This window comes from Crinia signifera, chromosome 2 (genome assembly GCF_055691185.1).
Source record: "Crinia signifera chromosome 2, ASM5569118v1, whole genome shotgun sequence".
Taxonomy (NCBI): Eukaryota; Metazoa; Chordata; class Amphibia; order Anura; family Myobatrachidae; genus Crinia; species Crinia signifera.
The window spans coordinates 7,555,954-7,581,909 of NC_139218.1; the positions used below are offsets into that span (position 1 = coordinate 7,555,954).

The 25,956-nt window shown below is 48.0% G+C and overlaps 2 protein-coding genes and 2 pseudogenes across 2 annotated transcripts; 2 read left to right on the plus strand and 2 right to left on the minus strand.

Moving 5' to 3' along the window:
• Positions 1 to 313: 313 nt before the first annotated feature.
• NDC80 (NDC80 kinetochore complex component) lies at positions 314 to 22,884 on the minus strand. Its single transcript, XM_083171510.1, has 17 exons — positions 22,729 to 22,884; positions 19,788 to 19,878; positions 15,773 to 15,859; positions 15,341 to 15,458; positions 15,069 to 15,241; positions 14,037 to 14,139; positions 12,214 to 12,300; positions 11,756 to 11,849; positions 11,543 to 11,649; positions 11,024 to 11,168; positions 9,613 to 9,818; positions 9,166 to 9,318; positions 2,852 to 2,941; positions 2,599 to 2,691; positions 2,391 to 2,521; positions 2,200 to 2,302; positions 314 to 634 (listed from the first exon to the last, which is right to left on the minus strand). The coding sequence occupies exons 2-17, from the start codon at positions 19,871 to 19,873 to the stop codon at positions 494 to 496; spliced, it is 1,917 nt and encodes a 638-aa protein (XP_083027636.1). The 5' UTR covers positions 19,874 to 19,878; positions 22,729 to 22,884; the 3' UTR covers positions 314 to 493.
• Positions 5,605 to 5,723, minus strand: LOC146061888 (5S ribosomal RNA; annotated as a pseudogene).
• Positions 7,373 to 7,491, plus strand: LOC146061268 (5S ribosomal RNA; annotated as a pseudogene).
• Positions 22,818 to 25,327, plus strand: TAF13 (TATA-box binding protein associated factor 13). The gene is made up of 4 exons (XM_083171519.1): positions 22,818 to 22,973; positions 24,157 to 24,235; positions 24,757 to 24,854; positions 25,054 to 25,327. The coding sequence occupies exons 1-4, from the start codon at positions 22,947 to 22,949 to the stop codon at positions 25,222 to 25,224; spliced, it is 375 nt and encodes a 124-aa protein (XP_083027645.1). The 5' UTR covers positions 22,818 to 22,946; the 3' UTR covers positions 25,225 to 25,327.
• Positions 25,328 to 25,956: the final 629 nt, after the last annotated feature.

Consider the following 25,956-nt stretch of genomic DNA (forward strand, 5'->3'; position numbering starts at 1 on the left):
TCTTGTTCTGTAAGTCAGCGGTTTTCTGGTTTCGTTTATTTGTACATGTACATCGTTAGGTGCTGCGGAACCCTTGTGGGTCACATTAATTAGGGGTAATAATCTCCTCCCCACAACATCACCGACCCCGTGGGTTTTGCCACCCTGCTGCATATTTGGGTATTAGGACCACCGATGGAGTGTATAACCCCACCCCATGTGCTACCATAAGTCACTGGTTCTTGTCCTGTGTAGGTGCGCTGCGGACACCTTGCGGCACCATATAAATATTACGAACGAACTTTCTGTATAATAAATCCAGGATAATATATACTTTAAGTTCACGTTATTGAATGTTTTTATTAATTTAACACATTTAAAACAAGCAGTAAAAACACAAAGTGTAACATTCAAACACAAACATAGTTAATGTAAGATCCTGTACAGTACTATACAACTAGGGCGAGCGTTAGACAACAGGCGTGGAGGAGGGGGACAGTAAGCTGGGCGTTCGTTACTTGCTGGGGAGGACCCCAAATACTTTGGCCTTCTCCTTATATTTCCCCAGTAGCTCTCTTAGATCCACCACCAGATTTTCCTTCATGAGCTCCTCATACTCGATCTCCGTCTTCAGACGCTTCTCCTCCAGGCATTTCTGAAAGACATCAGAAATCCACCAAGTAAACCCCCATCCGGGTATCGTCCCATTGGTTCTCAGAGTTGAAACTGTGTTTACCATAGCAACCCAACACACACACACACACGGTACACAGCCTGGCAGCCGATGACAACGGCGACCGGTAGTACAGACTGCGCACTGCAGAGATGGCGCACCAACTACTCGCCTCTACTGAAGAAGCGGGCGGACTTGGAGGCGGGGCCCAGGGCAAGACGCAGGTCCTTGTACACTACAGTACTGTAACACGCCATGCATATAGAATCTATATATAAATGATGTATGCAATTAAACGGGATGTCTAAGAAAAACCCAGTGACCTAGTGGAATGAGCAGCCCGGGGCAGGCAGATCCGCCACTGCATGCACGTGGTGGATGGCCAAACAGAACCATCTGGACACGGTCTGCTTCTATGCCAGCCAGCCTCGATTGCAAAACCCATTTAAAGGACAGTAAAGGAGTCAGACCTTCCAATTATGGAGTCTGGGAATGAAGACACAGCCGGGAGAGGATGCTCTGCCCAACCGAACATTCAAATCACATCTTTCATAGGGGCAGATGTATTAAGCCTTAACAAGAGATAAATCCAAGTGTGATAAGGAGAGATAAACGCCCAGCCAATCAGCTCCCAACTGCCATGTTACAGCCTGTGTTTGATAAAAGTCAGTGAGGAGCTGATTGGCTGGGCATTTATCTTTATCACCCTTGCATTTATCTCTTGTTAAGGATTAATACATCTGCCCCATTGTCTTATAACTGCGGCCCTGATGCTGGAGGTAGGCAACAGCTGTCACGTTGCCTGACTGTACCTGGATTGGATGAGGGCGAAGCAGAGAGCCCGGAACACCACTGAGGGGGGATTCAGAATAGATCTCAACAGTAAAATACTCTCTCTAATGGACAAAACCATGCTGCACTGCAGCTGGGGCAGATGCAACATGTGCGAAGAGTTAGATTTGAGTGGGGTATATTGTTTCTGTGCAGGGCAAATACTGGCTGCTTTTCTTTTACCCTGCAATTTAGATTTCAGTTTGGACCCCCCCCCCAAATCTAATTCTCTCTGCACATGTAAAAGAAAATAAAGCGGATTAAAGCAGCCACTGTAATAAGGTGCCCATTCCTCAAAACGACACTGCCTGGGGTGGGTACAGGAGAGGAGCCTGGACTGCTGGGAAGTAAAAGCTTTAACTGTTTGGTGCCCGGGGAAGACGGAGTCATGTCTATGGGGGTATGAGACTACATGCAATGTGCTGTGATGGGATCAGCTCCAGATCCCAAGGGTCATCGCGGACTGTATGGTCCCTGACAATCTATTTGCTTTAAATGAAGTCATTGGAACATTCCATATGCAGCTGTGATGTTGTTAGCTCCTATACTAGATAAGGGAACGTTAGCTACACCGGCCCATAATGCTAACACCAATACTAATGCCCCTGAGCTCCGGTAAATAATCTTTGTGGCTGTTTACACCACCTCCTCCCGCCAGATGTGTGACCGGGCTGCTGCCCCTGCAATGGCGTAGCGTTGGGCTAGTGGTTCCTCACCTCTATCGCCGCTATGTGGGAAGCCACCGCCGTCACCACCCGGGCCAGCTTACTCGCCACTTGTCTCATCTCCTCTTCCGTCTGGTGCTCAACAAGCTGCAGCCTGAGGAGACAAGAGGACAAATCAGACAACGTGTGCACAGGACCATGGCTTGGGGTCCTCTCAACCACCTCCGCTGAATTACACTCACTCCTGCTGGGCCTTCTGGAGGTCCTTCATGGCCTCCTCCAGGCTCTTGTTAACACCAGACTCCAGCAGCTGGCGATGTTTCTCCAAAGACGCGATTTCCGCAGCCCATCGCTTCTCTTCCTGGTCAGCTTCCTGAGAACAGGGCATGGGTCAGAAGGTAAAACATCGCCGAACCCTGTACCCGCCCCGCACTATGGCTGAGGCCTCACCTCTACTTTCTGCAGATTAAGCTCATCCAGCTTCTGAGCCTCTTCCTTGCGATGCTTCACCTCATTTCTCTTCTCTGCAATCAGAGAATTCAGCTGGAATAAAAAAGACAACATTCCCTTAGTTGCTGGTGTGGACCCATTACTGTACACCACAGGTGGTCAGTCAGCATCAGGGTCCGAGCCCTAGACCCCCATCCTTTTCCCTCCGGGAATATCATGGTCTCTGTAGTTAGATGGGGCATCTGGGACTCACCTGCTCCAACATGTCTTCAGATTCCATTTGCTTGTTGGTGGCATGTGCGATCTGTCCTTCCAGCTGTGTTAGGATCTCCAACAGTGGAATCTGCATCATAAAATGTAAAATAAATAAATAAACTGAACACTTTCTGTGATAGTTGAGAACAATGCCTACACTCCTCTGGAATTAGCTACAGGAGTACTTCCAGAGGATTGGAAAGTAGCACAGGCAGTCCCACTACACAAAAGGGGAAGCAAGGAAGAGGCATGTCAGGGCTGAAACTAGGGCTTAGGCAGCAATTTGGCTCTGCTGCCCCACCCACTCCCCCCTGCATGTATGGGTACCACATCCAGCACCCGGGCTCATGCAAACTACTTTGCCCTACTAGTTGTGGGACATTTTTGGAAACACTTAACAGAAACTATAGAATCGCAATTCGGAATTTCAGGAAGTGGGATGGATGCTGCACTTAATACTTGCCTCAGAGGCCACCCCACATAGATCAATTAAGGTAGAACTTAAGCTGGTTACACACTAGTAGATATATCTGCAGATATAGTTAAACAGATCAGTCAGCGTGTTCGCCATACACACTGCCCAATCGTTTGTGATTGACATAACTGGGTGGAAGAATGCCCAGTGAGCTGTCAATCACCAGCGTCTCCTGCAGTGGCTGTATGGGTGGTTGGCAGATCACCCGTACACACAGAACTATGTCGATATATCTTAGATATAAATTGTCTACAAACACAGGGGGCCCAGCACTCACTGCAACAAACTGACTCACCTTAACATTCAAATAATTAAATAAATAATGGGGTTTTAGTTGCAGTGAAATGGGGTTCCTTGGCGATGGGCTGCAAGCTTTAATGCATTGATCAATTCATGAACTAAAACCCCATTATTTATTTATTTGATTATTTGAATTTTAAGGGGAGTCAGTTTGTTGTAGTGAGTGCTGGGCTGTGTTTGTATTTACTAGAGTGTGTGGTCACAGGCCACTGCACCCCATCCTGGGAAGTGTGGGTGCTGTTTGCACCCACACTGTGTTGCACAGCCGACGCGATATATCAGACCGACGGCCTTCAGATGTATTGATGGTACACACTGCCGGATGGTCAGTCGATATATCGGCCATTCAAATCGAACAGTGTGTACGCAGCTTAAGGGTGTTAAATGCTATAAAATACTAACTTGTGATATATTATACTTTAAAAAATACAGGCAATGAGCTTTTTTGAGGTTGGTAGTGCTCCCTAGAGTCAGATATATATAACAATTCAGCGGCCAGAGTACATAAAGGAACAAAGAAAACAGTAACTAACAGCTGAATACAATATAGGACAGGTACAGGGTATAGGACCATAGCTGCAGTGATCACGAAGTTGAGGTCCCACATCACTGTTTCTGGGTCCCATCATAGTATGCTTTTATGCTCCCCATATAGAACCAGTCCACCTACATATCCACAATAGATAGGATGGAAGTTGGGGCAGTACTGGGGGCAAAGTAGGGGGTTAGGCGCAGGCAATGCTGGGGTTAGAGAAGGGATAAGGTTAGATAGTATCTGGGACGGTACTGGGTGGGCAAGGAGGGGGTTAGGGGCAGGAAGTGCTGGAGTGTAATGCTGTGTACACACGGTCCGATTTCCTTTCCGATGTTGACGATATAGTCAACATCGGATCGGCATCAGACCTGAAGCAGATCGCAAGGGTTTTAACCCTTGCGATCCCAATCCGATCCCGATGCGTGTTCACGTATCGGAAGCCAGAAAGTCTTGGCTGCCTTGTCTATATAGTGCAGATCTGCACTATATAGTCAAGATTGGATGCAAATCGGATGTGCCTTAAGATCCTATCCGATCAGATCGTGGATAGGATCTTAAGGCACATCTACCGTGTGTACACACCATAAGGATGGGATAAGGGTAGTCACCTGGCCGGTGCTGTGTATCACCAACTGTCACATTTTAAAACTCCATAGGTGACCTGGAAAACATGAACTGCTGGGGGAACTTGAGGACCACTGAGCTGGAACACGGTAACTGGAAAGACTAGGACAGCTTTACCGGTATAGGGGCAGATGTATTAGGCCTGGTAAAGGGGAAGTGGATGGAGATAAATCACCAGCCAACCAGCTGTGTCCAAAAAATGACAGTTGGGAGCTGATTGGCTGGTGAATCATCTCCTTCCACTTCCTCTCTTTACCAGGCTTAATACATCTGCCCCAGTGTTTGAAGCAGAGGAGTGGAAACCTGATAGTACTGGAGTATTGAAAGTGGGATGGTTTTCTTGTGTTTGCAGGAGGAGCAAACCAAGGACAGTGAACGCTTTGTGGGCGCACTCTTTAAGTAATATCTTAAATGCGTATAATGGAATTATTTTAAAATTTAACTTTTAATGGAAACAGCTTAAAAAGAGTAGGGCGCAATGAAAATTATAGTATATATAATATTAATGGTTTTGTTGTGTGGTTATTTTTTTGATGTTAAATACTTACATCCAAATAAATCACTTTAAACCACACGTTTTGTGTATCATTTACTGCATGTGATCAACACAGGTATATAGACCTGGGTGACAGTAGGCTGCAAAAATGAGTTTTATCCCCCGGGGTAGGGATTTACTTCTGGGGGGGATTTAGGCTGCCCCACGTCACTTGTACGAAAAAATTAATAATAGTAAGGTTATGCCTAATGGCCGATTTTACAACACTGATAGTAGGCGGCTCCAAAGCTGCTTATCAAATGATCGTGCAACCCCAAATAGGTAATACCACACCTGGACTTCTCCAGGGGTCTCCCACCCGGATACTGCCCAGGCCCTTCACTGCTTGGCTTCCAAGTTCGGAAGGGTTTTGGGCAGACCAGTGAGGTATAATGGTATAATGGGTAGGGGTGCAAATCACAGACAGCTGCTCCAGTTAACTATCGATGTCATGGATAATTGCACAAACATGTAGTATCAGATTACCCCTCAAAACTAGAGTGACATACTGTGGTTAGATAGGTGGTATAACAGTAGATAATCTAGCACAGTGCAGACGAATACATAGTAACTTGATGATATCCAAAAGTAGCAATAGTAGGCTGGTATAGCACAATACACTTAATTGGGATCAAATATGCAAAGTCGCACTTGTGAAACAGTTATTCTGAATTGTACTTCCACAATTGAGTCACAAAGAAACAGTGTATCCAAAAAGAGCACTTAGACTGAGTGGTGTTTGCAGGGATTACTGATACCTGTATAGCTGACTAAATAGCTTTAGTTTAAGTCATTCAGTTCCGTCAATATAGTTAACTGGGCGGTATTGATTTCAATTGATCCATTTGATATAATCCACTCAGATATATTAGTTACTATCTCAGATTGAAGTTGGTGCGCTGTAATGTATACAACCAGAATAAGTCTCACGTATCTGGGTCATTACCATATTTTGTACAGTTGAGAGAGTGGGTGAATGTCTAGGGGAGCAGCGCTCAGAGGCAATGCCGTCCGAGATTGCTCCTGTACCTGAACCTGCTTTGATCCCGGCAGGTAACCGTGGTGTCCCGCGCAGAGCTGCGTGGCTGGAGGGGGCTGAGTGACGTCCGTCTCAGCCAGCGCCGAGCACTATTACGAGTCCTGCGGGGAATAGGTCAGGAGAGGCTGGCGTGGAGTCGTCCTGCTGTTGGACGCTGCATGACGAAGCCTGTCGTAGGCGAAACACATGTCCACAGCGGCCCCCCACGTCACCTTCTTGGAACCAACAGCAGGACAACTCCAAGCCAGCCTCTCCAGACCTATTCCCCGCAGGACTCGTAATAGTGCTCGGCGCTGGCTGAGACGGACGTCACTCAGCCCCCTCCAGCCACGCAGCTCTGCGCGGGACACCACGGTTACCTACCGGGATCAAAGCAGGTTCAGGTACAGGAGCAATCTCGGACGGCATTGCCTCTGAGCGCTGCTCCCCTAGACATTCACCCACTCTCTCAACTGTACAAAATATGGTAATGACCCAGATACGTGAGACTTATTCTGGTTGTATACATTACAGCGCACCAACTTCAATCTGAGATAGTAACTAATATATCTGAGTGGATTATATCAAATGGATCAATTGAAATCAATACCGCCCAGTTAACTATATTGACGGAACTGAATGACTTAAACTAAAGCTATTTAGTCAGCTATACAGGTATCAGTAATCCCTGCAAACACCACTCAGTCTAAGTGCTCTTTTTGGATACACTGTTTCTTTGTGACTCAATTGTGGAAGTACAATTCAGAATAACTGTTTCACAAGTGCGACTTTGCATATTTGATCCCAATTAAGTGTATTGTGCTATACCAGCCTACTATTGCTACTTTTGGATATCATCAAGTTACTATGTATTCGTCTGCACTGTGCTAGATTATCTACTGTTATACCACCTATCTAACCACAGTATGTCACTCTAGTTTTGAGGGGTAATCTGATACTACATGTTTGTGCAATTATCCATGACATCGATAGTTAACTGGAGCAGCTGTCTGTGATTTGCACCCCTACCCATTATACCACCATACCTCACTGGTCTGCCCAAAACCCTTCCGAACTTGGAAGCCAAGCAGTGAAGGGCCTGGGCAGTATCCGGGTGGGAGACCCCTGGAGAAGTCCAGGTGTGGTATTACCTATTTGGGGTTGCACGATCATTTGATAAGCAGCTTTGGAGCCGCCTACTATCAGTGTTCTAAAATCGGCCATTAGGCATAACCTTACTATTATTAATTTTTTCGTACAAGTGACGTGGGGCAGCCTAAATCCCCCCCAGAAGTAAATCCCTACCCCGGGGGATAAAACTCATTTTTGCAGCCTACTGTCACCCAGGTCTATATACCTGTGTTGATCACATGCAGTAAATGATACACAAAACGTGTGGTTTAAAGTGATTTATTTGGATGTAAGTATTTAACATCAAAAAAATAACCACACAACAAAACCATTAATATTATATATACTATAATTTTCATTGCGCCCTACTCTTTTTAAGCTGTTTCCATTAAAAGTTAAATTTTAAAATAATTCCATTATACGCATTTAAGATATTACTTAAAGAGTGCGCCCACAAAGCGTTCACTGTCCTTGGTTTGCTCCTCCTGCAAACCCAAGAAAACCATCCCACTTTCAGTCTAGCTACTGAACGCGGGGCGCACCACCAACACCACAACTACCAGCATCAGCCTGGAGTAGTTTTTATGTTGGTTAGAGATTATTCAACAAAATATTAAATCATTTATTTCTCAGCTGTAGCGGGTCCACTCCCCCTTTTTTCAGTACTGGAGTATTACCAGGGAGCAGGAGGGAGGCCGCCATCTCAGGAAGAGGTATGGCTCACAGACTGGACAGTATCTAGGTAAGCATGCACTGTCAGCATTGACACAAGCAAAGGACGACACAAGCAAAGGGTAGACATGAGCTTTTCACATTTGTGTGTTAATGTGGACAGCAGAGCCCTTTATTCCCAATTAGTGTGCCGCAAAGCATCCCATGGCTCGCCATCTCTCAGACCACTATACTGCATGAGAAACGTTGCCCCCAAAAAACCCGAAATCGTGAAAAAATAATAATAAAATCATGTCGACCATCGGCATTTTGTCAATGTACAACCCAGTGCATGTTGACCTTCTCACTGTTGACCCATCATCTGGATCCTGCTCAGCAAATGTCAGTTATGTTAGCGCAGGTGGTTACTTGTATAATGCGCCTCACTATCTCAGGCTGTGCACCAATAGCAGGATCCCGAGCACCCCTGCGCACCAATAGCAGGACAAGAGCCGAGAAGGAGGAGCTTTATCAGGGCTGGGAGAAAGGTGTAGTGAAGAGACTTAGAACCAATCAGGGGTGCCAGATGATGCTCCGACAGGCGGTACCCCCACTTACAGGGGCTATTCTCCCTCATGGCGGTCTAGGACCCCCACCATAGAGGGAGAACAGAAGCTGTGTTGAGCGCTGCGAGCCCACAAGGGGCGTCTTAGCACTCGTCCCCTTGTCGGAGTCCCTGCGGTCAAGACTACGATGTCGGGATACTGACAGTCGGAATCCCGACTACCGGTGCATCATACCACACCCTCAACCAGCACCCTCCATCTGTCAAACAGCCTGTAAAATGGCAGTTAGACACCGATTGGTTGGTAGTGTATCCCTCTCCAAGCGTTACCTCTGCCTTCAATACAAATGATCATACACCTTGTATAAAACAAACTCTGGATACCCAGTAAAACAAACCCCTCTATATATATAGTCAGGCGATTACTCCTTAGATACTCCAGACACATGGGAGTATGAAGTTCATTAAAAGCCCTTACGTTGATCTTGTTCCTACATTGGTTCAAGCTGCCCTGATCGCCGTCCAGGTTCCACTCAATCTGGAAATCGCGTCCGTTTGCATTCTCCGCCGTGGGAGGTATCAGCCGCGCTTTTCGCGCCACCTTGTGAAACTCCGCTATTTGTGTCTCCACCTGTAGAACAGACCGCACTGGATTAAGCACGGTTCCCAAATAAATGTACCCTTTATAGTTTACAAACCCCCCAAGCTCTCGGAACTGATTATAAAGAAAGGGAGGGGGAGGGGCAGGAACAGCGAACCCCAAAGAAATTTTATAGATAGAGAGATATTCTCGGCTGCATCTTGTGACACGGAGATAAACGTGGGAACAGCATTAGAACGTTATAGAGAAGGGAGACCATCAGTCATGGTGGGTACAGAGTGTGGGATATTAGGTGGCTGTCTGTACGGGGATATTGGCGCTTACCGATTCTTTGAGTTTAGCGAATTTCAGCTCCTCGCTCCACAGATGCTGTTTGTCATCATCCAGCTCTCTGGTCAGTTTGGTGATGGTCTCCTGCAGCTCCGTCTCCTCATACTTAATCCTCTCTATATCCGCTACAGAGTATTTCTGGTTGTCCAGAATGTTCTTCAGTCGAAGGTTCTCCTGCTTTATGGCCTCCCGCTCCAGCTCTGGGGGTGGACAGACAGATCACAGTAACCAGCCTCCAGGTGCAGCCAGGGACCATCACTGGTTCTGTGTCACTAATGCTACCAGTTACGCAGGTCATGGTTTGGTTGCGTCACTAATGCTACCAGTTACGCAGGTCATGGTTTGGTTGCGTCACTAATGCTACCAGTTACGCAGGTCATGGTTTGGTTGCATCACTAATGCTACCAGTTACGCAGGTCATGGTTTGGTTGCGTCACTAATGCTACCAGTTACGCAGGTCATGGTTTGGTTGCGTCACTAATGCTACCAGTTACGCAGGTCATGGTTTGGTTGCGTCACTAATGCTACCAGTTACGCAGGTCATGGTTTGGTTGCGTCACTAATGCTACCAGTTACGCAGGTCATGGTTTGGTTGTGTCATTATTGCCACCAGTTACGCAGGTCATGGTTTGGTTGTGTCACTAACGCCACCAGTTACGCAGGTCATGGTTTGGTTGTGTCAGTAACGCTACCAGTTACGCAGGTCATGGTTTGGTTGTGTCACTAATGCCACCAGTTACGCAGGTCATGGTTTGGTTGTGTCACTAATGCTACCAGTTACGCAGGTCATGGTTTGGTTGTGTCACTAATGCTACCAGTTACGCAGGTCATGGTTTGGTTGTGTCACTAATGCTACCAGTTACGCAGGTCATGGTTTGGTTGTGTCACTAATGCTACCAGTTACGCAGGTCATGGTTTGGTTGTGTCACTAATGCTACCAGTTACGCAGGTCATGGATTGGTTGTGTCACTAACACTACCAGTTACGCAGGTCATGGATTGGTTGTGTCATTATTGCCACCAGTTACGCAGGTCATGGTTTGGTTGCGTCACTAATGCTACCAGTTACGCAGGTCATGGTTTGGTTGTGTCACTAACGCTACCAGTTACGCAGGTCATGGTTTGGTTGTGTCACTAACGCTACCAGTTACGCAGGTCATGGTTTGGTTGTGTCATTATTGCCACCAGTTACGCAGGTCATGGTTTGGTTGCGTCACTTATGCTACCAGTTACGCAGGTCATGGTTTGGTTGTGTCATTATTGCCACCAGTTACGCAGGTCATGGTTTGGTTGTGTCACTTATGCTACCAGTTACGCAGGTCATGGTTTGGTTGCGTCATTATTTGATTTTGGTTCGAGAAATCTAAATGAGACCTTGAAATCAGACAGGGTTGCAGACTACTCACCTAAGGCTTCCACTTCCTCGCTGATGCTGCCGACCCGCTGGTCTAGCAATGCTGAATGAGACTCCATCTCCGTCAGGTAGTTCTGGTATTTCTGCATATCCGCCTGCAGCAATATCTTCATCTTCCTCTTAGAGGCCAAAGGGTCCTAAAACAGCAAACATTTACTCACTCTTATTATTCCCAACATCCAGCATGCGGTACCCCGGGAGAGGACGGTCTCATCTGACACAGGAGTGGAGTATACAGCCAAGAGGAAACACAGAAGAACATCAGACATGTGGGAAACAAATGTGTGTGTGTGTGTATGTATGTATGTATGTATGTATGTATGTATGTATGTATCTATCAGACATGTGGGAAACAAACGTGTGTGTGTGTGTCTGTGTATGTATGTATGTATGTATGTATGTATCAGACATGTGGGAAACAAACGTGTGTGTGTGTGTGGGTGGGTGTGTGTATGTATGTATGTATGTATGTATGTATGGGGTGGGACCCCAGAGCAGATCAGACACGTACCGGTTCACTCTCCTTTTCTCTCTCTATCCTATCTATTTCCTCCGCTAACCTCCGCGCCTCAGCGTGCAGCGACTCCAGGTGAGACTCATCCACAGCGTACAAATCCTCTGCCAGGGCAGAAGTCGGAGTGAATTAGACGTCCGGGGGTCACGGCGCGGACGCCTCTTACACATAACGTACAGTGAGGACACCAGACAGATTACAGCCACTTACTGAGTTTGGAGCACACTTCTAAATCAAGGTCCTCAAATGTATCCTCGCCCCCCATGAACTGCTCGTAGCACTTGGCAGTGTAATCCATAAATACCTGCAAGGACAGGACGGCATTTCCAGTCACCTCTGTGTAACAAGCTGCATGTCATTATAGGAAGGAGCAGGACAGTGCTGGTCACACTGGGTAAGTCCTTCATATCTCACAACACAGCGGTAATGGAGGGGAGCGGTAACCGTGTTCTATTGCCGTCACCTGCGCGGCACAGCCCACCTCACCCATACTGGGGGCACTCTATGAGAATTGCTCTGTTTGGTTTTTACTGCACGGTTATAGAATTGCTCCCAATATATCTGCATTGTATTATATTTTAGGACAAATGTCCCGTCAGATACAAATCCCATTCCCCTTAGTATTGTGGATCAGCGCTGAGGATGGCACATCTCTAGAATGCAGTTACCTGGTTGAAGTCAATTCCATTGTCGCTCTGTTCTCCCAACTGAGGCTCCTCAAACCCCTGCTCCTCGCCCCTCAGCACACAGCAGAACTGCCAACAGAGAACAGCGTCACGTGGGTGATTGGTGCACAGTATGTGTGTAATCGGGCACAATAACGCGTAACGGTGCCGATGTCGCATCGTTCAGAATATCGCCCAGTGTCCATGCTCCAAACAAACGGGAAACGGTCATTGGGTCGGAACAATTAAGGCAGACACACATTGGGACGTCCACTGACAGTCGACAGACAAAAGGTCGACACAAGCATTAAGTCAACACTGGGAAGGACAACAGTCAAAAGGTTGACATGGGGGTTTTCACATTTATTTGAGCCAACATGCGGTATTTCATGCCCCACCATCCACTAGGGCATGGAGGGAGAATATAACAGTGCGCCTGAAGAATGGCGAGCGCAGCGTCTGGACGCGGTACACCGGTATGGTGTCCATGTCGACATTTAAAAAAAAAAGACTGGGGAAAAGTCGACTGTCACAATGTCAGCTTAATGCTTGCGTCAACTTTAGGGATGTCAACCTTTTCCCTGTGTCAACCTTCAGTGGTCAACCCAGTGTATGTTGAGCTTAGTTTGGTTGACCCAATGACCCTGTGCATGCAGCTCAGTCCGACATGGTCAGCGGCTGCATCTCCCGGTGACGTCACTGAACAAAAGTTTCTATACCGTTTGTTCCGCGGCAGCACCAATATCATTCCCGATTGCCTAGTGTATGTGCACCGTTACAGCAAAGTAGTAACTCCACTTGGTAAATAACAAACGGAGGAGATGCGATATAGTATGGTAGATGGTAGTCTCATCAGGCCAGCGAGTACAGAATACCAGTGCGGTCTGTACTATTACAGCAATGTCACATAATACACATCGCTGTATTGGAAGTTACGTAGCCACCCTGGCACTGTAGGACTAAGGAAACCATTGCACAATGCAGGAGGAAATGTCATCATGGAAATATAGACATTTTAAAGAGACTCTGCCCAGGCAGACAGAAGCCAGCTCCGGAGGTGATCTGGCCAGCAAATAATAATGTAGGGGACAGCGCAGCAAGATATTGATCTCCAGGAAATGCTCTGCCCCCTAGTGACATAACTGAAGTACTGTCTTACTGGATTCAGTATGAAATCCCGGCGTTCAAAATCCCGACGCCGGAATCCCGACACACACATGGATCGCCCCCCCTTGCTGGCTCGCCACGCAGCTGGCACGCTAATTTATTCTCCCTCCAGGGGTGTCGTGGACACCCCTGGAGGGAGAAACTGTCGGGATTCTGAACGCCGGGATTTAAACTGCATCCCGTCTTACTTGCTTTCTCTAGTCACCCATGGTGCTTATCATAGTCCCTATCAGTGCAGAAATAATGACGACAGAGGGGTTTCAGTCCTCACTGGGTGATACTGCCATGGGGACCCCCCCCCCCCCCCACCTTACGCTAGTTACAGTTGAATATAGTGAAGGGGTGAACTATACACACCAGTTTATATTTGTCCCACAATCTGGGCTTTTGCCGCTGGGAACCTATCATGATGTGTATATAAAGGACTGGCTGCTGTCATTACACAGGACACATGGTCTTGATCTCCACCAAGTGGCCAAGTCTTTCTAGTCATTATTTCCCAGTGCGGCTGCCTTGTCTTAGATAGATGAGTACCGTTCTGTACTCTGTGCCAATCAATTCCCTAGGAATGTGTGACATCACTGACCAATGGGGCTGCCCACAGTACGGCCGCCTACGCTGTCCCAGATTCATCAAGAAGCCATGACTGAGAACTGTACCTTGACACAGTCTATTAACCAGACCAGGGCAGCAACGATCTGTGGCCACGTATGGGGGGCACCGACTGTATACATGGAGCTTTTTGACAAAGCAAATGGATACCTAGGGGCAAGAGAAGAGAAATCGTCGTGTTATTGTATTCATGTTACTCAGAACACTTCATTTCATCACTGCGTAGTGTCGGGAAATCTGCACCACCCCAGAGATTGAGATGTGACATAAACAAGGGATTGATCAAGGGTGTTTTGGGGAACTGCACTATATATTAGGGATAGATAATTAGGTCAATTAGATATAGCAGGGGATATACCGGATTTAAATTGCTTGAATTATTTTGTATATTATACACCACATACCACAAGGTCCTAGGTTGTAATAGTGGTGTTCAGTGGTGCACCCCCGAGTTGGGCCAAGTCATATTATCAAAAAAAAAAAAAGAAAAAGAAACTCGGGTGGGGTGCACTCTAAATCCCCTAACTAGTTGTTCTGTTAGATTCAATTATGATTTTTTGTATATTTTTTCTGCTGTGCAAATTTTATTTGTATTTTTATTATAATAAAACATGTTTTATACATATATTAGTGGTGTTTTTATTACTAATATTGCTGTGTAAAAAGTTGATTATTCAAAATCCCAGAGATTTATATAGAAATAATTAAATCAGACACCGGTGTCTCAATAGTGTGTGTCCACTCATCAATAAGCATTGGTGTGATAATAACCAAATAATTATTACTGTAATGACCATCATATCACCCTATCATATGCACCATAGAAACCCCACCCGAGTTTCTTTTTCTTCTTTTTTTGTTAACATAAAAAAGGGAACATGAATAAAGGAAGGTGGTGGAACTTAATAGCCCTCTTTCCATTTCCAGGCAAATTGGAACTTGGGCATGGAACTCAAATTAGCACTGGCTGAGCCGTTGGTGCACTTGTATATGCTGTACCTGTCCACATTCATTACATGTAGGTTAGTTACACATGCATGCAATACGTGTAGATACACATGTAGAGAAGAGACATGTACCCCAGTTCCTTAAATACTTTGGGGATTTCCTCCTCGAACTTAGAGTCTGGAATTTCATAGTTTGGGCAGATAAAGCTGTAGATGAAGGCAAAGATCTTCAGGAAGTCCTTTGTGGAGGGGCCTTGTAAGGACTTGACCGTGAGGGTCTGCGAGTAGCCGTTCTCGTTCAGGAACTGTGGGACACAAAACACAAGGGGTGGGAGGGAACGTCAGCAGGATAAACAGACCCAGGTAGTCACAAGGATATAATGGGAGAGCTAGGCAGGGCGCACCTCACACAGCTGGCGGATACACTGCTGGATAAAGGATTTGTCATGTAGAGGTCGGGGGTCTTTTATCTTTTCAGAGACCCCAAATGCTCCATACTGGCTGTTTCTGTTACCGCTGGCCCTACATAAAGGAATAAATGAGACATGGTCAGTGTACAATAGTCCCCCAAAGAGGTAGTAACTTATACACCACACTGTAAAATGAAACTGCTGACTGCACCCATTGGAGACAGTTGTGTGCTCAAGTAGTCATAAAATAATTAAGGCAATACATTGGCTAGGCACCAGTGACATCACCGAGTGCAGCCTATCCACTCACTGAGATCCAGTGACATCACGGAGTGAGCAGCCTATTCAGCAGCTAGAAGACATCACTGAGGCAAGACAATGAAACACTAATATGGGCTGTACCACATAGGGATGCAATGATTGTACCTCTTGCCGAAGAAGCTGGTCTTTCTTTCAGAAGATGCCGAGTGTGACTTGGTCGTACTTGGTCTAGTCAGCCCAGGACGCTCCTTACTACAGGTGGAAGTGTAAAAATATATCTTTATTTAGGAATGAGACGACGGCATGATTCTACCATACATGGTTTGCGATACAACGCAGTTTCTTCATAGAAGATCTTATAATAATAGAAAAAAACAAAATTACTGCATGCTCACTCCAGGCTGCAAACTCTGCATACAACGCTACTTGTACTTACATCTGAACCCATTGGGATCACTGAGCCTTCATTACAAGTATCAGACAATCAGTAAAAATCTTCATTTGCTGATGACACCACCGTCAGGTCTAATGAGGGGCTGGAATGAATCTGCCTACAGCCGGGAGGTGGACTGGCTGTCACTGTGGTGTGGCAGCAACAATCTTGCCCTGGACTCACTTAAAACATTAGAGATGATAGTGGACTTCAGAAGGAACCAAACTGTTATGTCTCTGCTCCTGATCACTGACAATGTGGTGTCATTAGTGGACTCCTTCAAGATCTTGTGTTCCAAGATCTCCCGGGGCCTAAAATGGGGGTCCAGCTCTACCGCCATCATTGGGAAGGCAGCAGAGACAACTCAGGAAGTACAACGTCCCACAGAAGCGGTTGCTCCTCTTCTACTCTGCGATTGTGGAGTCTGGTACGGATCCACCAGTGAGGGGGACAGACGCAGGCTACAAAGGGTGGTAAGGCAGGAAAGATCATCTGTACTGACCTCCCCTCTGTATGCTTCCATCTGGCAGACACTTCAGGACCTTTACGCCACACTAGAAGCTTAAAAAGCCTCTTTCCCCAATCGGTCCACCAACCGAACATAGCATGCCCCAAAACCAAATAACTGAGGTAATATACACTGTGCTCCCCGTGGTCTATGTATCTTGGATGTCTCCTGGCAGTTGCAATGTTAACTGGAAACATATTCCTAGTATACATAGGTATATCTGACCAATAAATCCAATTCGGATTAATAACCTCCATTATCTTTATAAGCAGGACCGCAGCAACACTAGCCTGTCCGCAAATTATCAGAGCCTCCATTACACACAGGAAGGAAATCCCATAGGAAGAAATAGGCGTTAGCAGGGCACATTGTGAGTCCCACCAGAGTCTCTCTCCTCCTTCTGGTATGACTGGGACACCATTGAGTCATTGTATGGCCAACTCCATCCGTCCACAATCTTACGCGTGACCTACTCTCCTGGGTGCTGGAGTAGTCGTTCTGCCTGCACAAGTCCACGACTGCTTACTTCATTACAGAAGGTCTTTGCAGCTCTCTAATGGTCAATGTTGCCAACAATGGTGATGTCACCTAACAGATGTGTGTATGGGTTTCCCCACAACAGAGACTTCCTTCAGCATTGCTCTTAATGCTAGGACTTTGATCACTAGTTTGACTCCCAATTGGAAACACAGATTCCAAAGCAGGTAATGAAGAGTCACGGCCTCCAAGCCTGAAGGCAATGGCGAAAGAAAACTATCTGTTAGGACAGCATGGTTGGTATATAGGTTAGCATTACTGTCTCACAGCACGGAGGACATGAGTCCTGTTCCCAGGCATCTCTGTGGAGAGGTCTCCACGTGTTTTGGGGGGAGCGGGGGGGTAGGGACTGATACACTTTATACAGCACTGAAAAACAGGTGTGCACTGAATAACTGGTAATGGTAGTTATTTATATAAGTAACATACATTATCCCACCCTTTTTATCTGAGGCAGGTGATCGGCTGTTGCCCGACAGCTGGAACACTGCAGGGGCTTATGTCGGACGGCTTCCTGGCAACAGGCACTCAGTGTTATGGTCCCAGCTCTTCCTAGGCAGCCGGGACACTGTCTGTTGGTGTATGAAGTCGCACAGCTGTGCTAACGTCACCATTTGATGGCTGGTCTGGCTGTGAGCTCCCGATTGCTGCTTCTCCTGTTACTCATCATTCAGCCGGACCCTCACTTGCTTGTGATAGTTTCAGTCTGCAAATGGTTGCTGTAGTGTATGCTTCCTGGCTCAGTTCTATGTCCTGCCCTAGTTTGGGTGAACACTCCAGACTATTCCTGTGGATGCCTGCGCCTTGTTCTCTAAATGGAATTGGGAACCTCAGTTAACCCTGCATAACCTATAGTCTGTCAATTAGATCAAGTTCTTCAGTATATTTACTCTGCTCTGCTCTTGCCATTCTTCCCTGCTGTGGATTTGGGATCCTGTAGCCACTCCTGCTGCTACCTAGTGATCACCTGATCATTGTATAAGCCCCTAATGTTGCAAGTGTAAGACCAGGCAGCATCCTAAGTACCAGCAAGTGAGTCATATGCTAAGAAAACTACAAGAGGCTATTATTGGCCAAATACCTAGCTTGTATTACTCTAGGGATCTTATACAATAGCTCAAAAGTTTCCTTCTGACATGGACACCCAGCTCTAAAGCATGTGCAGCCCTAACACATACAAAATGCACTCCATAAATGGGATTACCACCAGTCCCAGTGCGTCTAGATGTCATTTTTTTCAGTAAATAAACCATCTTTTACATATGATAAAATTACGATACTGCTGTCTGCGTGCATATACAACATCTCCATCACTTTGGCACACAAATAAATGTATTGTTCATTTTGACATGTGACTCGTTACATTTCTGTCCCCAGTCTGAGGGCTTTGATACTAATGGCTCACCTGCAGAAAACACGTGACGGAGTAATGGGGCAGTTTCAGCGCATTTTCTAATTGTTCTCACTAGGTCGCTTAGAGCAGTGGTGTCAAACTCATGGCCCTCTAGCTGTTGTGGAACTACACGTCCCAGCATGCCCTGTCAAAGATTTAATATAATTGATAGCTAAAACTGTGGAAGGCCATGCTGGGACGTGCAGTTCCACAACCGCTGGAGGGTCATGAGTTTGACAACACTCAGTGTGTAGGGGCTATAGTGATGCGTGGCTCTGTGCGTCGCTATCGCCCGGCGATTAATATCCAGCATGCTGGATAACTCTGGTTAAATCGCCGGTCAGGGACAGTGGTCCCACCGGAAAACACTGGCCCTGAGACATCGCTCAGAACACAACACTGACAACGCTGTGTGCTGAGCAATATCTCCCCGTGTGTAGGCCCCTTATGCGTATGTCTGCTGGTCTTCCTGAGTAACTGAGGACACAGATCAAATTCCATCTGGTGATAATGGGCATTCCCAGTCGCTGCCAGCTTGCTCCATCACTCATGTCCTTGAGATAGGTCAGTGTTGTGTTGTCTACCCTCCCGGAATGGCCAGGAGTCTCCCGAAAATCAGGTCCACCTCCCGGCCTCCCGGAAAAATGGGCAGCCCTCCTGTATTCAGGGGGACCCCCACTGCGCCCCCCGATCGCAGCCATCGTATCCCTACCTCGGCATTTTAATGCCGCAATCCGCGAGTCTCAGAGGAGGGGGCGGAGCCAAAATGGCACAATCGCATCATTTTAATTAATGCCATCACACTCAAGCCCCGCCCCCGAACGGCTGCAGAAAGTCTCCTCTCCGGGCTTCTCATGGAGAGGAGAATATAAAAGTCGGCAACGTAGGTAAAATTTCCATCATAGAACTGGTCACCACCATTACCTGTCCTACACCATCCTACATCACTGTGACTGTTACATTATGCTCATCAGTAGCATAAATACACTGAAATGTTAGTTATGTGAAGTGTAATTTGTATGTATTATGTCCTATATATCATGGAATGACTCATTTCAGCCACAACGGACACATACTGTAGGGGCAGTTTGCGGTAGGTGTTTTCCCACCGTTGGGTTCTTCCAGGCATAATGTTAGTAAATATCCAATTAAGAGACCAGAGATGAGCCTGTGAGTATCGACGGAGGGAGCGGCTAACGTGGATACACCGGGGATCTACCAATTGCTGTGTGACAACCATAACCCACTCCATAGGTGACAGGTGGGCTCCAGTATGGAGAGGCTCACATGCAGCGGTCCAGGGACTTACGTCTGGGGGGTGGTCAGACACCTGTTGGTATCTTGGACCCGTAATGGAGCCACAGATTGTCTGCTGGTCACCGAACTTCTCCGCATGGTGGCTGTAGAGAAAAAGGTTATAAGTTACAGTGTCTGTTCTATATGGGGCTCTGCCACTCAGTTACCTGCTAGCATGTGTAAGAACGCATTGTCATGTACCTGATCCCACCCTGTACCCCTCTACACACCTGCCCCCAGCATGTACCCCTCTACACACCTGTCCCAGCATCATGTACCCTTCTACGTACCTGCCCCCCAGCATGTACCCCTCTACACACCTGTCCCAGCATCATCTACCCTTCTACGTACCTGCCCCCCCAGCATGTACCCTTCTACACACCTGCTCCCACCATGTACCCCTCTACACACCTGTCCCAGCATCATGTACCCTTCTACGTACCTGCCCCCCAGCATGTACCCCTCTACACACCTGTCCCAGCATCATCTACCCTTCTACGTACCTGCCCCCCCAGCATGTACCCTTCTACACACCTGCCCCCACCATGTACCCCTCTACACACCTGCCCAGCATCATGTACCCTTCTACATACCTGCCCCCATCACATCAACTTCTATGTACCTGCCCTCCATCACGTCCCCGCCCCCCTATCATGTACCCTTCTACGTACCTGCCCCCCATCATGTACCCTTCTACGTACCCGCCCCCCCTATCATGTACCCTTCTACGTACCCGCCCCCCTATCATGTACCCTTCTACGTACATGCCCCCCCATCATGTACCCTTCTACGTACCCCCCATATCATGTACCATTCTACGTACTCGCCCACCCCATCATGTACCCTTCTACGTACTCGTGCCCCCCCCCCCTATCCTGTACCCTTCTACTCACCTGTTACCCCACAACATACCATTCTGTCCCCCTCCACAGTAATAGATTGTTAGCTCCTAGGGATAATCCTGCACAATAGGACACCAGACCCCTTTATACCTCCCTAGGTGACCATTACCTCACACAGTAACATCAGAGTGTCAGCTCCTGGGACTAATCCTGCACAGTATGATGCCAGACCCCATACTTCCCTAGGTGACTGTCCTCACTCACAGTAATATTAGAGTGTCAGCTCCTGGGACTAATCCTGTGATGCCAGACCCCATACTTCCCTAGGTGACTGACCTCGCTCACAGTAATATTAGTCAGCTCCTGGGACTAATCCTGTGATGCCAGACCCCATACTTCCCTAGGTGACTGACCTCGCTCACAGTAATATTAGAGTGCCAGCTCCTGGGACTAATCCTGCACAGTATGATGCCAGACCCCATACTTCCCTAGGTCACTGTCCTCGCTCACAGTAATATTAGAGTGTCAGCTCCTGGGACTAATCCTGCACAGTATGATGCCAGACCCCATACTTCCCTAGGTGACTGACCTCACTCACAGTAATATTAGAGTGTCAGCTCCTGGGACTAATCCTGCGATGCCAGACCGCATACTTCCCTAGGTGACTGACCTCGCTCACAGTAATATTAGTGTGTCAGCTCCTGGGACTAATCCTGCACAGTATGATGCCAGACCCCATACTTCCCTAGGTGACTGACCTCGCTCACAGTAATATTAGTGTGTCAGCTCCTGGGACTAATCCTGCACAGTATGATGCCAGACCCCATACTTCCCTAGGTGACTGACCTCGCTCACAGTAATATTAGTGTGTCAGCTCCTGGGACTAATCCTGCACAGTATGATGCCAGACCCCATACTTCCCTAGGTGACTGACCTCGCTCACAGTAATATTAGTGTGTCAGCTCCTGGGACTAATCCTGCACAGTATGATGCCAGACCCCATACTTCCCTAGGTGACTGACCTCGCTCACAGTAATATTAGAGTGTCAGCTCCTGGGACTAATCCTGCACAGTATGATGCCAGACCCCATACTTCCCTAGGTGACTGACCTCGCTCACAGTAATATTAGTGTGTCAGCTCCTGGGACTAATCCCGCACAGTATGATGCCAGACCCCATACTTCCCTAGGTGACTGTCCTCGCTCACAGTAATATTAGAGTGTCAGCTCCTGGGACTAATCCCGCACAGTATGATGCCAGACCCCATACTTCCCTAGGTGACTGTCCTCGCTCACAGTAATATTAGAGTGTCAGCTCCTGGGACTAATCCTGCACAGTATGATGCCAGACCCCATACTTCCCTAGGTGACTGACCTCGCTCACAGTAATATTAGAGTGTCAGCTCCTGGGACTAATCCTGCACAGTATGATGCCAGACCCCATACTTCCCTAGGTGACTGACCTCGCTCACAGTAATATTAGAGTGTCAGCTCCTGGGACTAATCCTGCACAGTATGATGCCAGACCCCATACTTCCCTAGGTGACTGACCTCGCTCACAGTAATATTAGAGTGTCAGCTCCTGGGACTAATCCTGCACAGTATGATGCCAGACCCCATACTTCCCTAGGTGACTGACCTCGCTCACAGTAATATTAGTGTGTCAGCTCCTGGGACTAATCCTGCACAGTATGATGCCAGACCCCATACTTCCCTAGGTGACTGACCTCGCTCACAGTAATATTAGAGTGTCAGCTCCTGGGACTAATCCTGCACAGTATGATGCCAGACCCCATACTTCCCTAGGTGACTGACCTCACTCACAGTAATATTAGAGTGTCAGCTCCTGGGACTAATCCTGCACAGTATGATGACAGACCCCATACTTCCCTAGGTGACCATTACCTCTCACAGTAATATTAGAGTGTCAGCTCCTGGGACTACATCTATACAGTAGGCATAGTCCTGAGGTGACACTCCCCTGACATTACTGTTACAGTGTCAGCACTTTTAGTACTAGCTGTAAGACAGCCACAACACCTCATGCGGCTTCTGGAGTGCCAGCTCTTGGGGCCAGCCTCCCGGCAATATACGGGGGCGCCCCGCTACTCACCGCTCCGGTCTCGCTCACTCCATATACAGGGGACAGGACGGATGACGTCAGCACCCAGAGCTCTCAGCGGTTGTGTTCAAACTTCCCGCCTTATTATACTAGTCACGTGACACTGCTGCTGGGTGGAGCAAGATGGCGTCTTTATTATTGAGGCGGCGCCATATTTGTGCTCCCGGAAGTCAGTGGCTGTGAGAGAGAGAAAGACGAGAGGAAAGGAAATGGCGGAGGAGGACGAAGATCAGACGGTAGGAAGATGCCAGACTGGCTTTATTCTGTTGTAGCTCAAACTTAATATATTTTAACTCTGAGAGGGGTGAGAGGGGGCTGCGCATGCTTATACCTGGACTGTAGCTGGCAGCGGTGGGTGAGAGGGGGCTGCGCATGCTTATACCTGGACTGTAGCTGGCAGTGGTGGGTGAGAGGGGGCTGCGCATGCTTATACCTGGACTGTAGCTGGCAGTGGTGGGTGAGAGGGGGCTGCGCATGCTTATACCTGGACTGTAGCTGGCAGCGGTGGGTGAGAGGGGGCTGTGCATGCTTATACCTGGACAGTAGCTGGCAGCGGTGGGTGAGAGGGGGCTGCGCATGCTTATACCTGGACTGTAGCTGGCAGTGGTGGGTGAGAGGGGCTGCGCATGCTTATACCTGGACTGTAGCTGGCAGTGGTGGGTGAGAGGGGGCAGTGCATGCTTATACCTGGACTGTAGCCGGCAGTGGTGGGTGAGAGGGGGCAGTGCATGCTTATACCTGGACTGTAGCTGGCAGCGGTGGGTGAGAGGGGGCTGCACATGCTTATACCTGGACTGTAGCTGGCAGCGGTGGGTGAGAGGGGGCTGCGCATGCTTATACCTGGACTGTAGCTGGCAGCGGTGGGTGAGAGGGGGCTGCGCATGCTTATACCTGGACTGTAGCTGGCAGCGGTGGGTGAGAGGGGGCAGTGCATGCTTATACCTGGACTGTAGCTGGCAGCGGTGGGTGAGAGGGGGCTGCGCATGCTTATACCTGGACTGTAGCTGGCAGCGGTGGGTGAGAGGGGGCAGCGCATGCTTATACCTGGACTGTAGCCGGCAGCGGTGGGTGAGAGGGGGCAGCGTATGCTTATACCTGGACTGTAGCCGGCAGCGGTGGGTGAGAGGGGGCTGCACCTGCGTATACCTGGAGTGTAGCTGGCAGCGGTGGGTGAGAGGGGGCTGCAAATGCTTATACCTGGACTGTAACCGGCAGCGGAGGGACCTGTTGCTGCAGAAACTAACTTGCCTAATACCATACTAACAAAGTACAATAGACATTATATATATATATATACACACTCTGTCATTGAGCACTGTGGATTCCTTGTGGCGCCATACCATAATAATATTATTTATGTATATAATCTGTGTGCAGTTTTCTGTATTTTCTGTAATTAACGCCACATTTCACTGTCAGTTTGAGGAGGAGAATGATGAGTCGGCAGGAGGAGCGGAAGGCGGACAGGGGCGGAGAAAGAGACTCTTCTCTAAAGAGCGTAAGTGGCGGTTCCTGCGCTGGTGCTGATGGAACGCGGCTGTAACCTTTGTTTTTCTGTAGATGAGGAGCTGGATTTGGTACCCTGCTAAGTCTTTTCCTGATTGTGTCCATTTATTATCTAGTGTTTGTGCTAAATATGACGATATTGCAGCCATATAAATCCTGTGTTACACTGATACTTGTGAACCTCATTCTATCATTTTATTATTGAATTAGTTACGTCCGGTTAGCAGGTTATACATCGTTCTGTAGATTACAGACGGAATTTAGTGCCTGCAATAATAATTGTTAGTGCCCCCTAGTTACCGCATTCATCGTCCCTGTAGCGGAGCTTGCGGGCACTGCCCTGATCGGCCAGGGTGACTGAGCTTGTGGGCGCTGCCATGATAGCCCGGAGTAGCGGAGCTTGCAGGCGCTACACTGATAGGCCGGGATGGCGGAGCTTGCGGGCACTGCCCTGATAGGCCGGGATGGCGGCGTGTATCACTAATGATATGCTGGTGTTATCCTTTCCTGCAGTGCGGTGTATGATGTACGGCTTCGGCGATGACCAGAACCCATATACGGAGTCTGTGGATATTCTGGAAGACCTGGTGATAGAATTCATTACAGAAATGGTGAGTACACGCTGACACAATGAGGGCACGACACCTGCGCCCATCACATGGTTCTGCAAATGCTTTGGTATAGTGGAACGGTTCTGCAGCTAATAACATCATACAAGTGACTTTGTCCATATACAGAGATAGACGCAGTACACCATTCGCCTACAGTATACCTATAGCTTGCAATACTAACACTCGCTGCTCTCTGCAGACCCACAAGGCCATGTCTATTGGGCGACAGGGCCGAGTCCAGGTGGAGGACATCGTGTTCTTGATTCGGAAGGATCCCCGCAAGTTTGCCAGAGTAAAGGACCTTCTCACCATGAATGAAGAGCTGAAGCGGGCCAGAAAGGCGTTTGATGAAGCAAACTACGGTTCCTGAGCGGGGGGCGGACAGCCGGGGCCTGTGCTGGGGAGTACCGGCTATGGGACCTCCATCTGCAGTCACTCTGTAAGGGGAAATAAAGACTAGTCATTGAATTGTCCATTTGCAGGATGTTTGTGGATGTACCTCTGCAGGCTGGATCAGGCTATGCTGAGAGCTGTAGTTCTTCTACACTATGACCCTAAGGGCCGCATGTTTCTCTAAACCTCACAATGTCTCCGCGTTACCTACCGCCCCCCCTCTATGCTCCGGCATGCCCAGTCACTGGGAGTACCAGTATCTGCGAGAGCTAAGCTAGTACTGTCACCAATGTACACCTTGTTAATGGCAGCCCGCTCCAGGCTCATCGTTCTAGTATATTACATCTACAGTGTCTAAGCCTGCAGTCATAAGGTCAACCACTATTGGTCGACAAGGTCAACATGAGTTTCATGGCTTTTTTTGGGGGGGGGGCGGGGGTGTCTGTCGCTATAGCTCAGTGTGGACACCGTCGGAGCGTACCGTGTCCCCACTCGCCATGGTTCAGGCACGGTCCTTCTCTGCGCCTGGCACACTGTTCTAGTCTCCCACCATGCCGTAGTGGATGGTAGGGTATGAAATACTGCCTGTCAACACGTCGGCTTTCATTTTTTTAATTTTTTTTGACCCTGTCGACCATATGACTGTCGACCTAGACACTGTAGATGTAATGACTGCATACCCATCTGTACAGATCTGTTTGTGGCTGAC

Coding starts and splice junctions, on each gene's coding strand:
- NDC80 (XM_083171510.1), bottom strand. CDS start 19,873: ATGCGGAGAAGTTCGGTGACCAGCAGACAATCTGTGGCTCCATTACGG. Junction 15,242..15,340: donor GTATCCGCCAGCTGTGTGAG/GTGCGCCCTGCC, acceptor TGTGTCCCACAG/TTCCTGAACGAGAACGGCTA. Junction 635..2,199: donor CCCACATAGCGGCGATAGAG/GTGAGGAACCAC, acceptor GATGTCTTTCAG/AAATGCCTGGAGGAGAAGCG.
- TAF13 (XM_083171519.1), top strand. CDS start 22,947: ATGGCGGAGGAGGACGAAGATCAGACG. Junction 22,974..24,156: donor AGGAGGACGAAGATCAGACG/GTAGGAAGATGC, acceptor TTTCACTGTCAG/TTTGAGGAGGAGAATGATGA. Junction 24,855..25,053: donor TAGAATTCATTACAGAAATG/GTGAGTACACGC, acceptor TGCTCTCTGCAG/ACCCACAAGGCCATGTCTAT.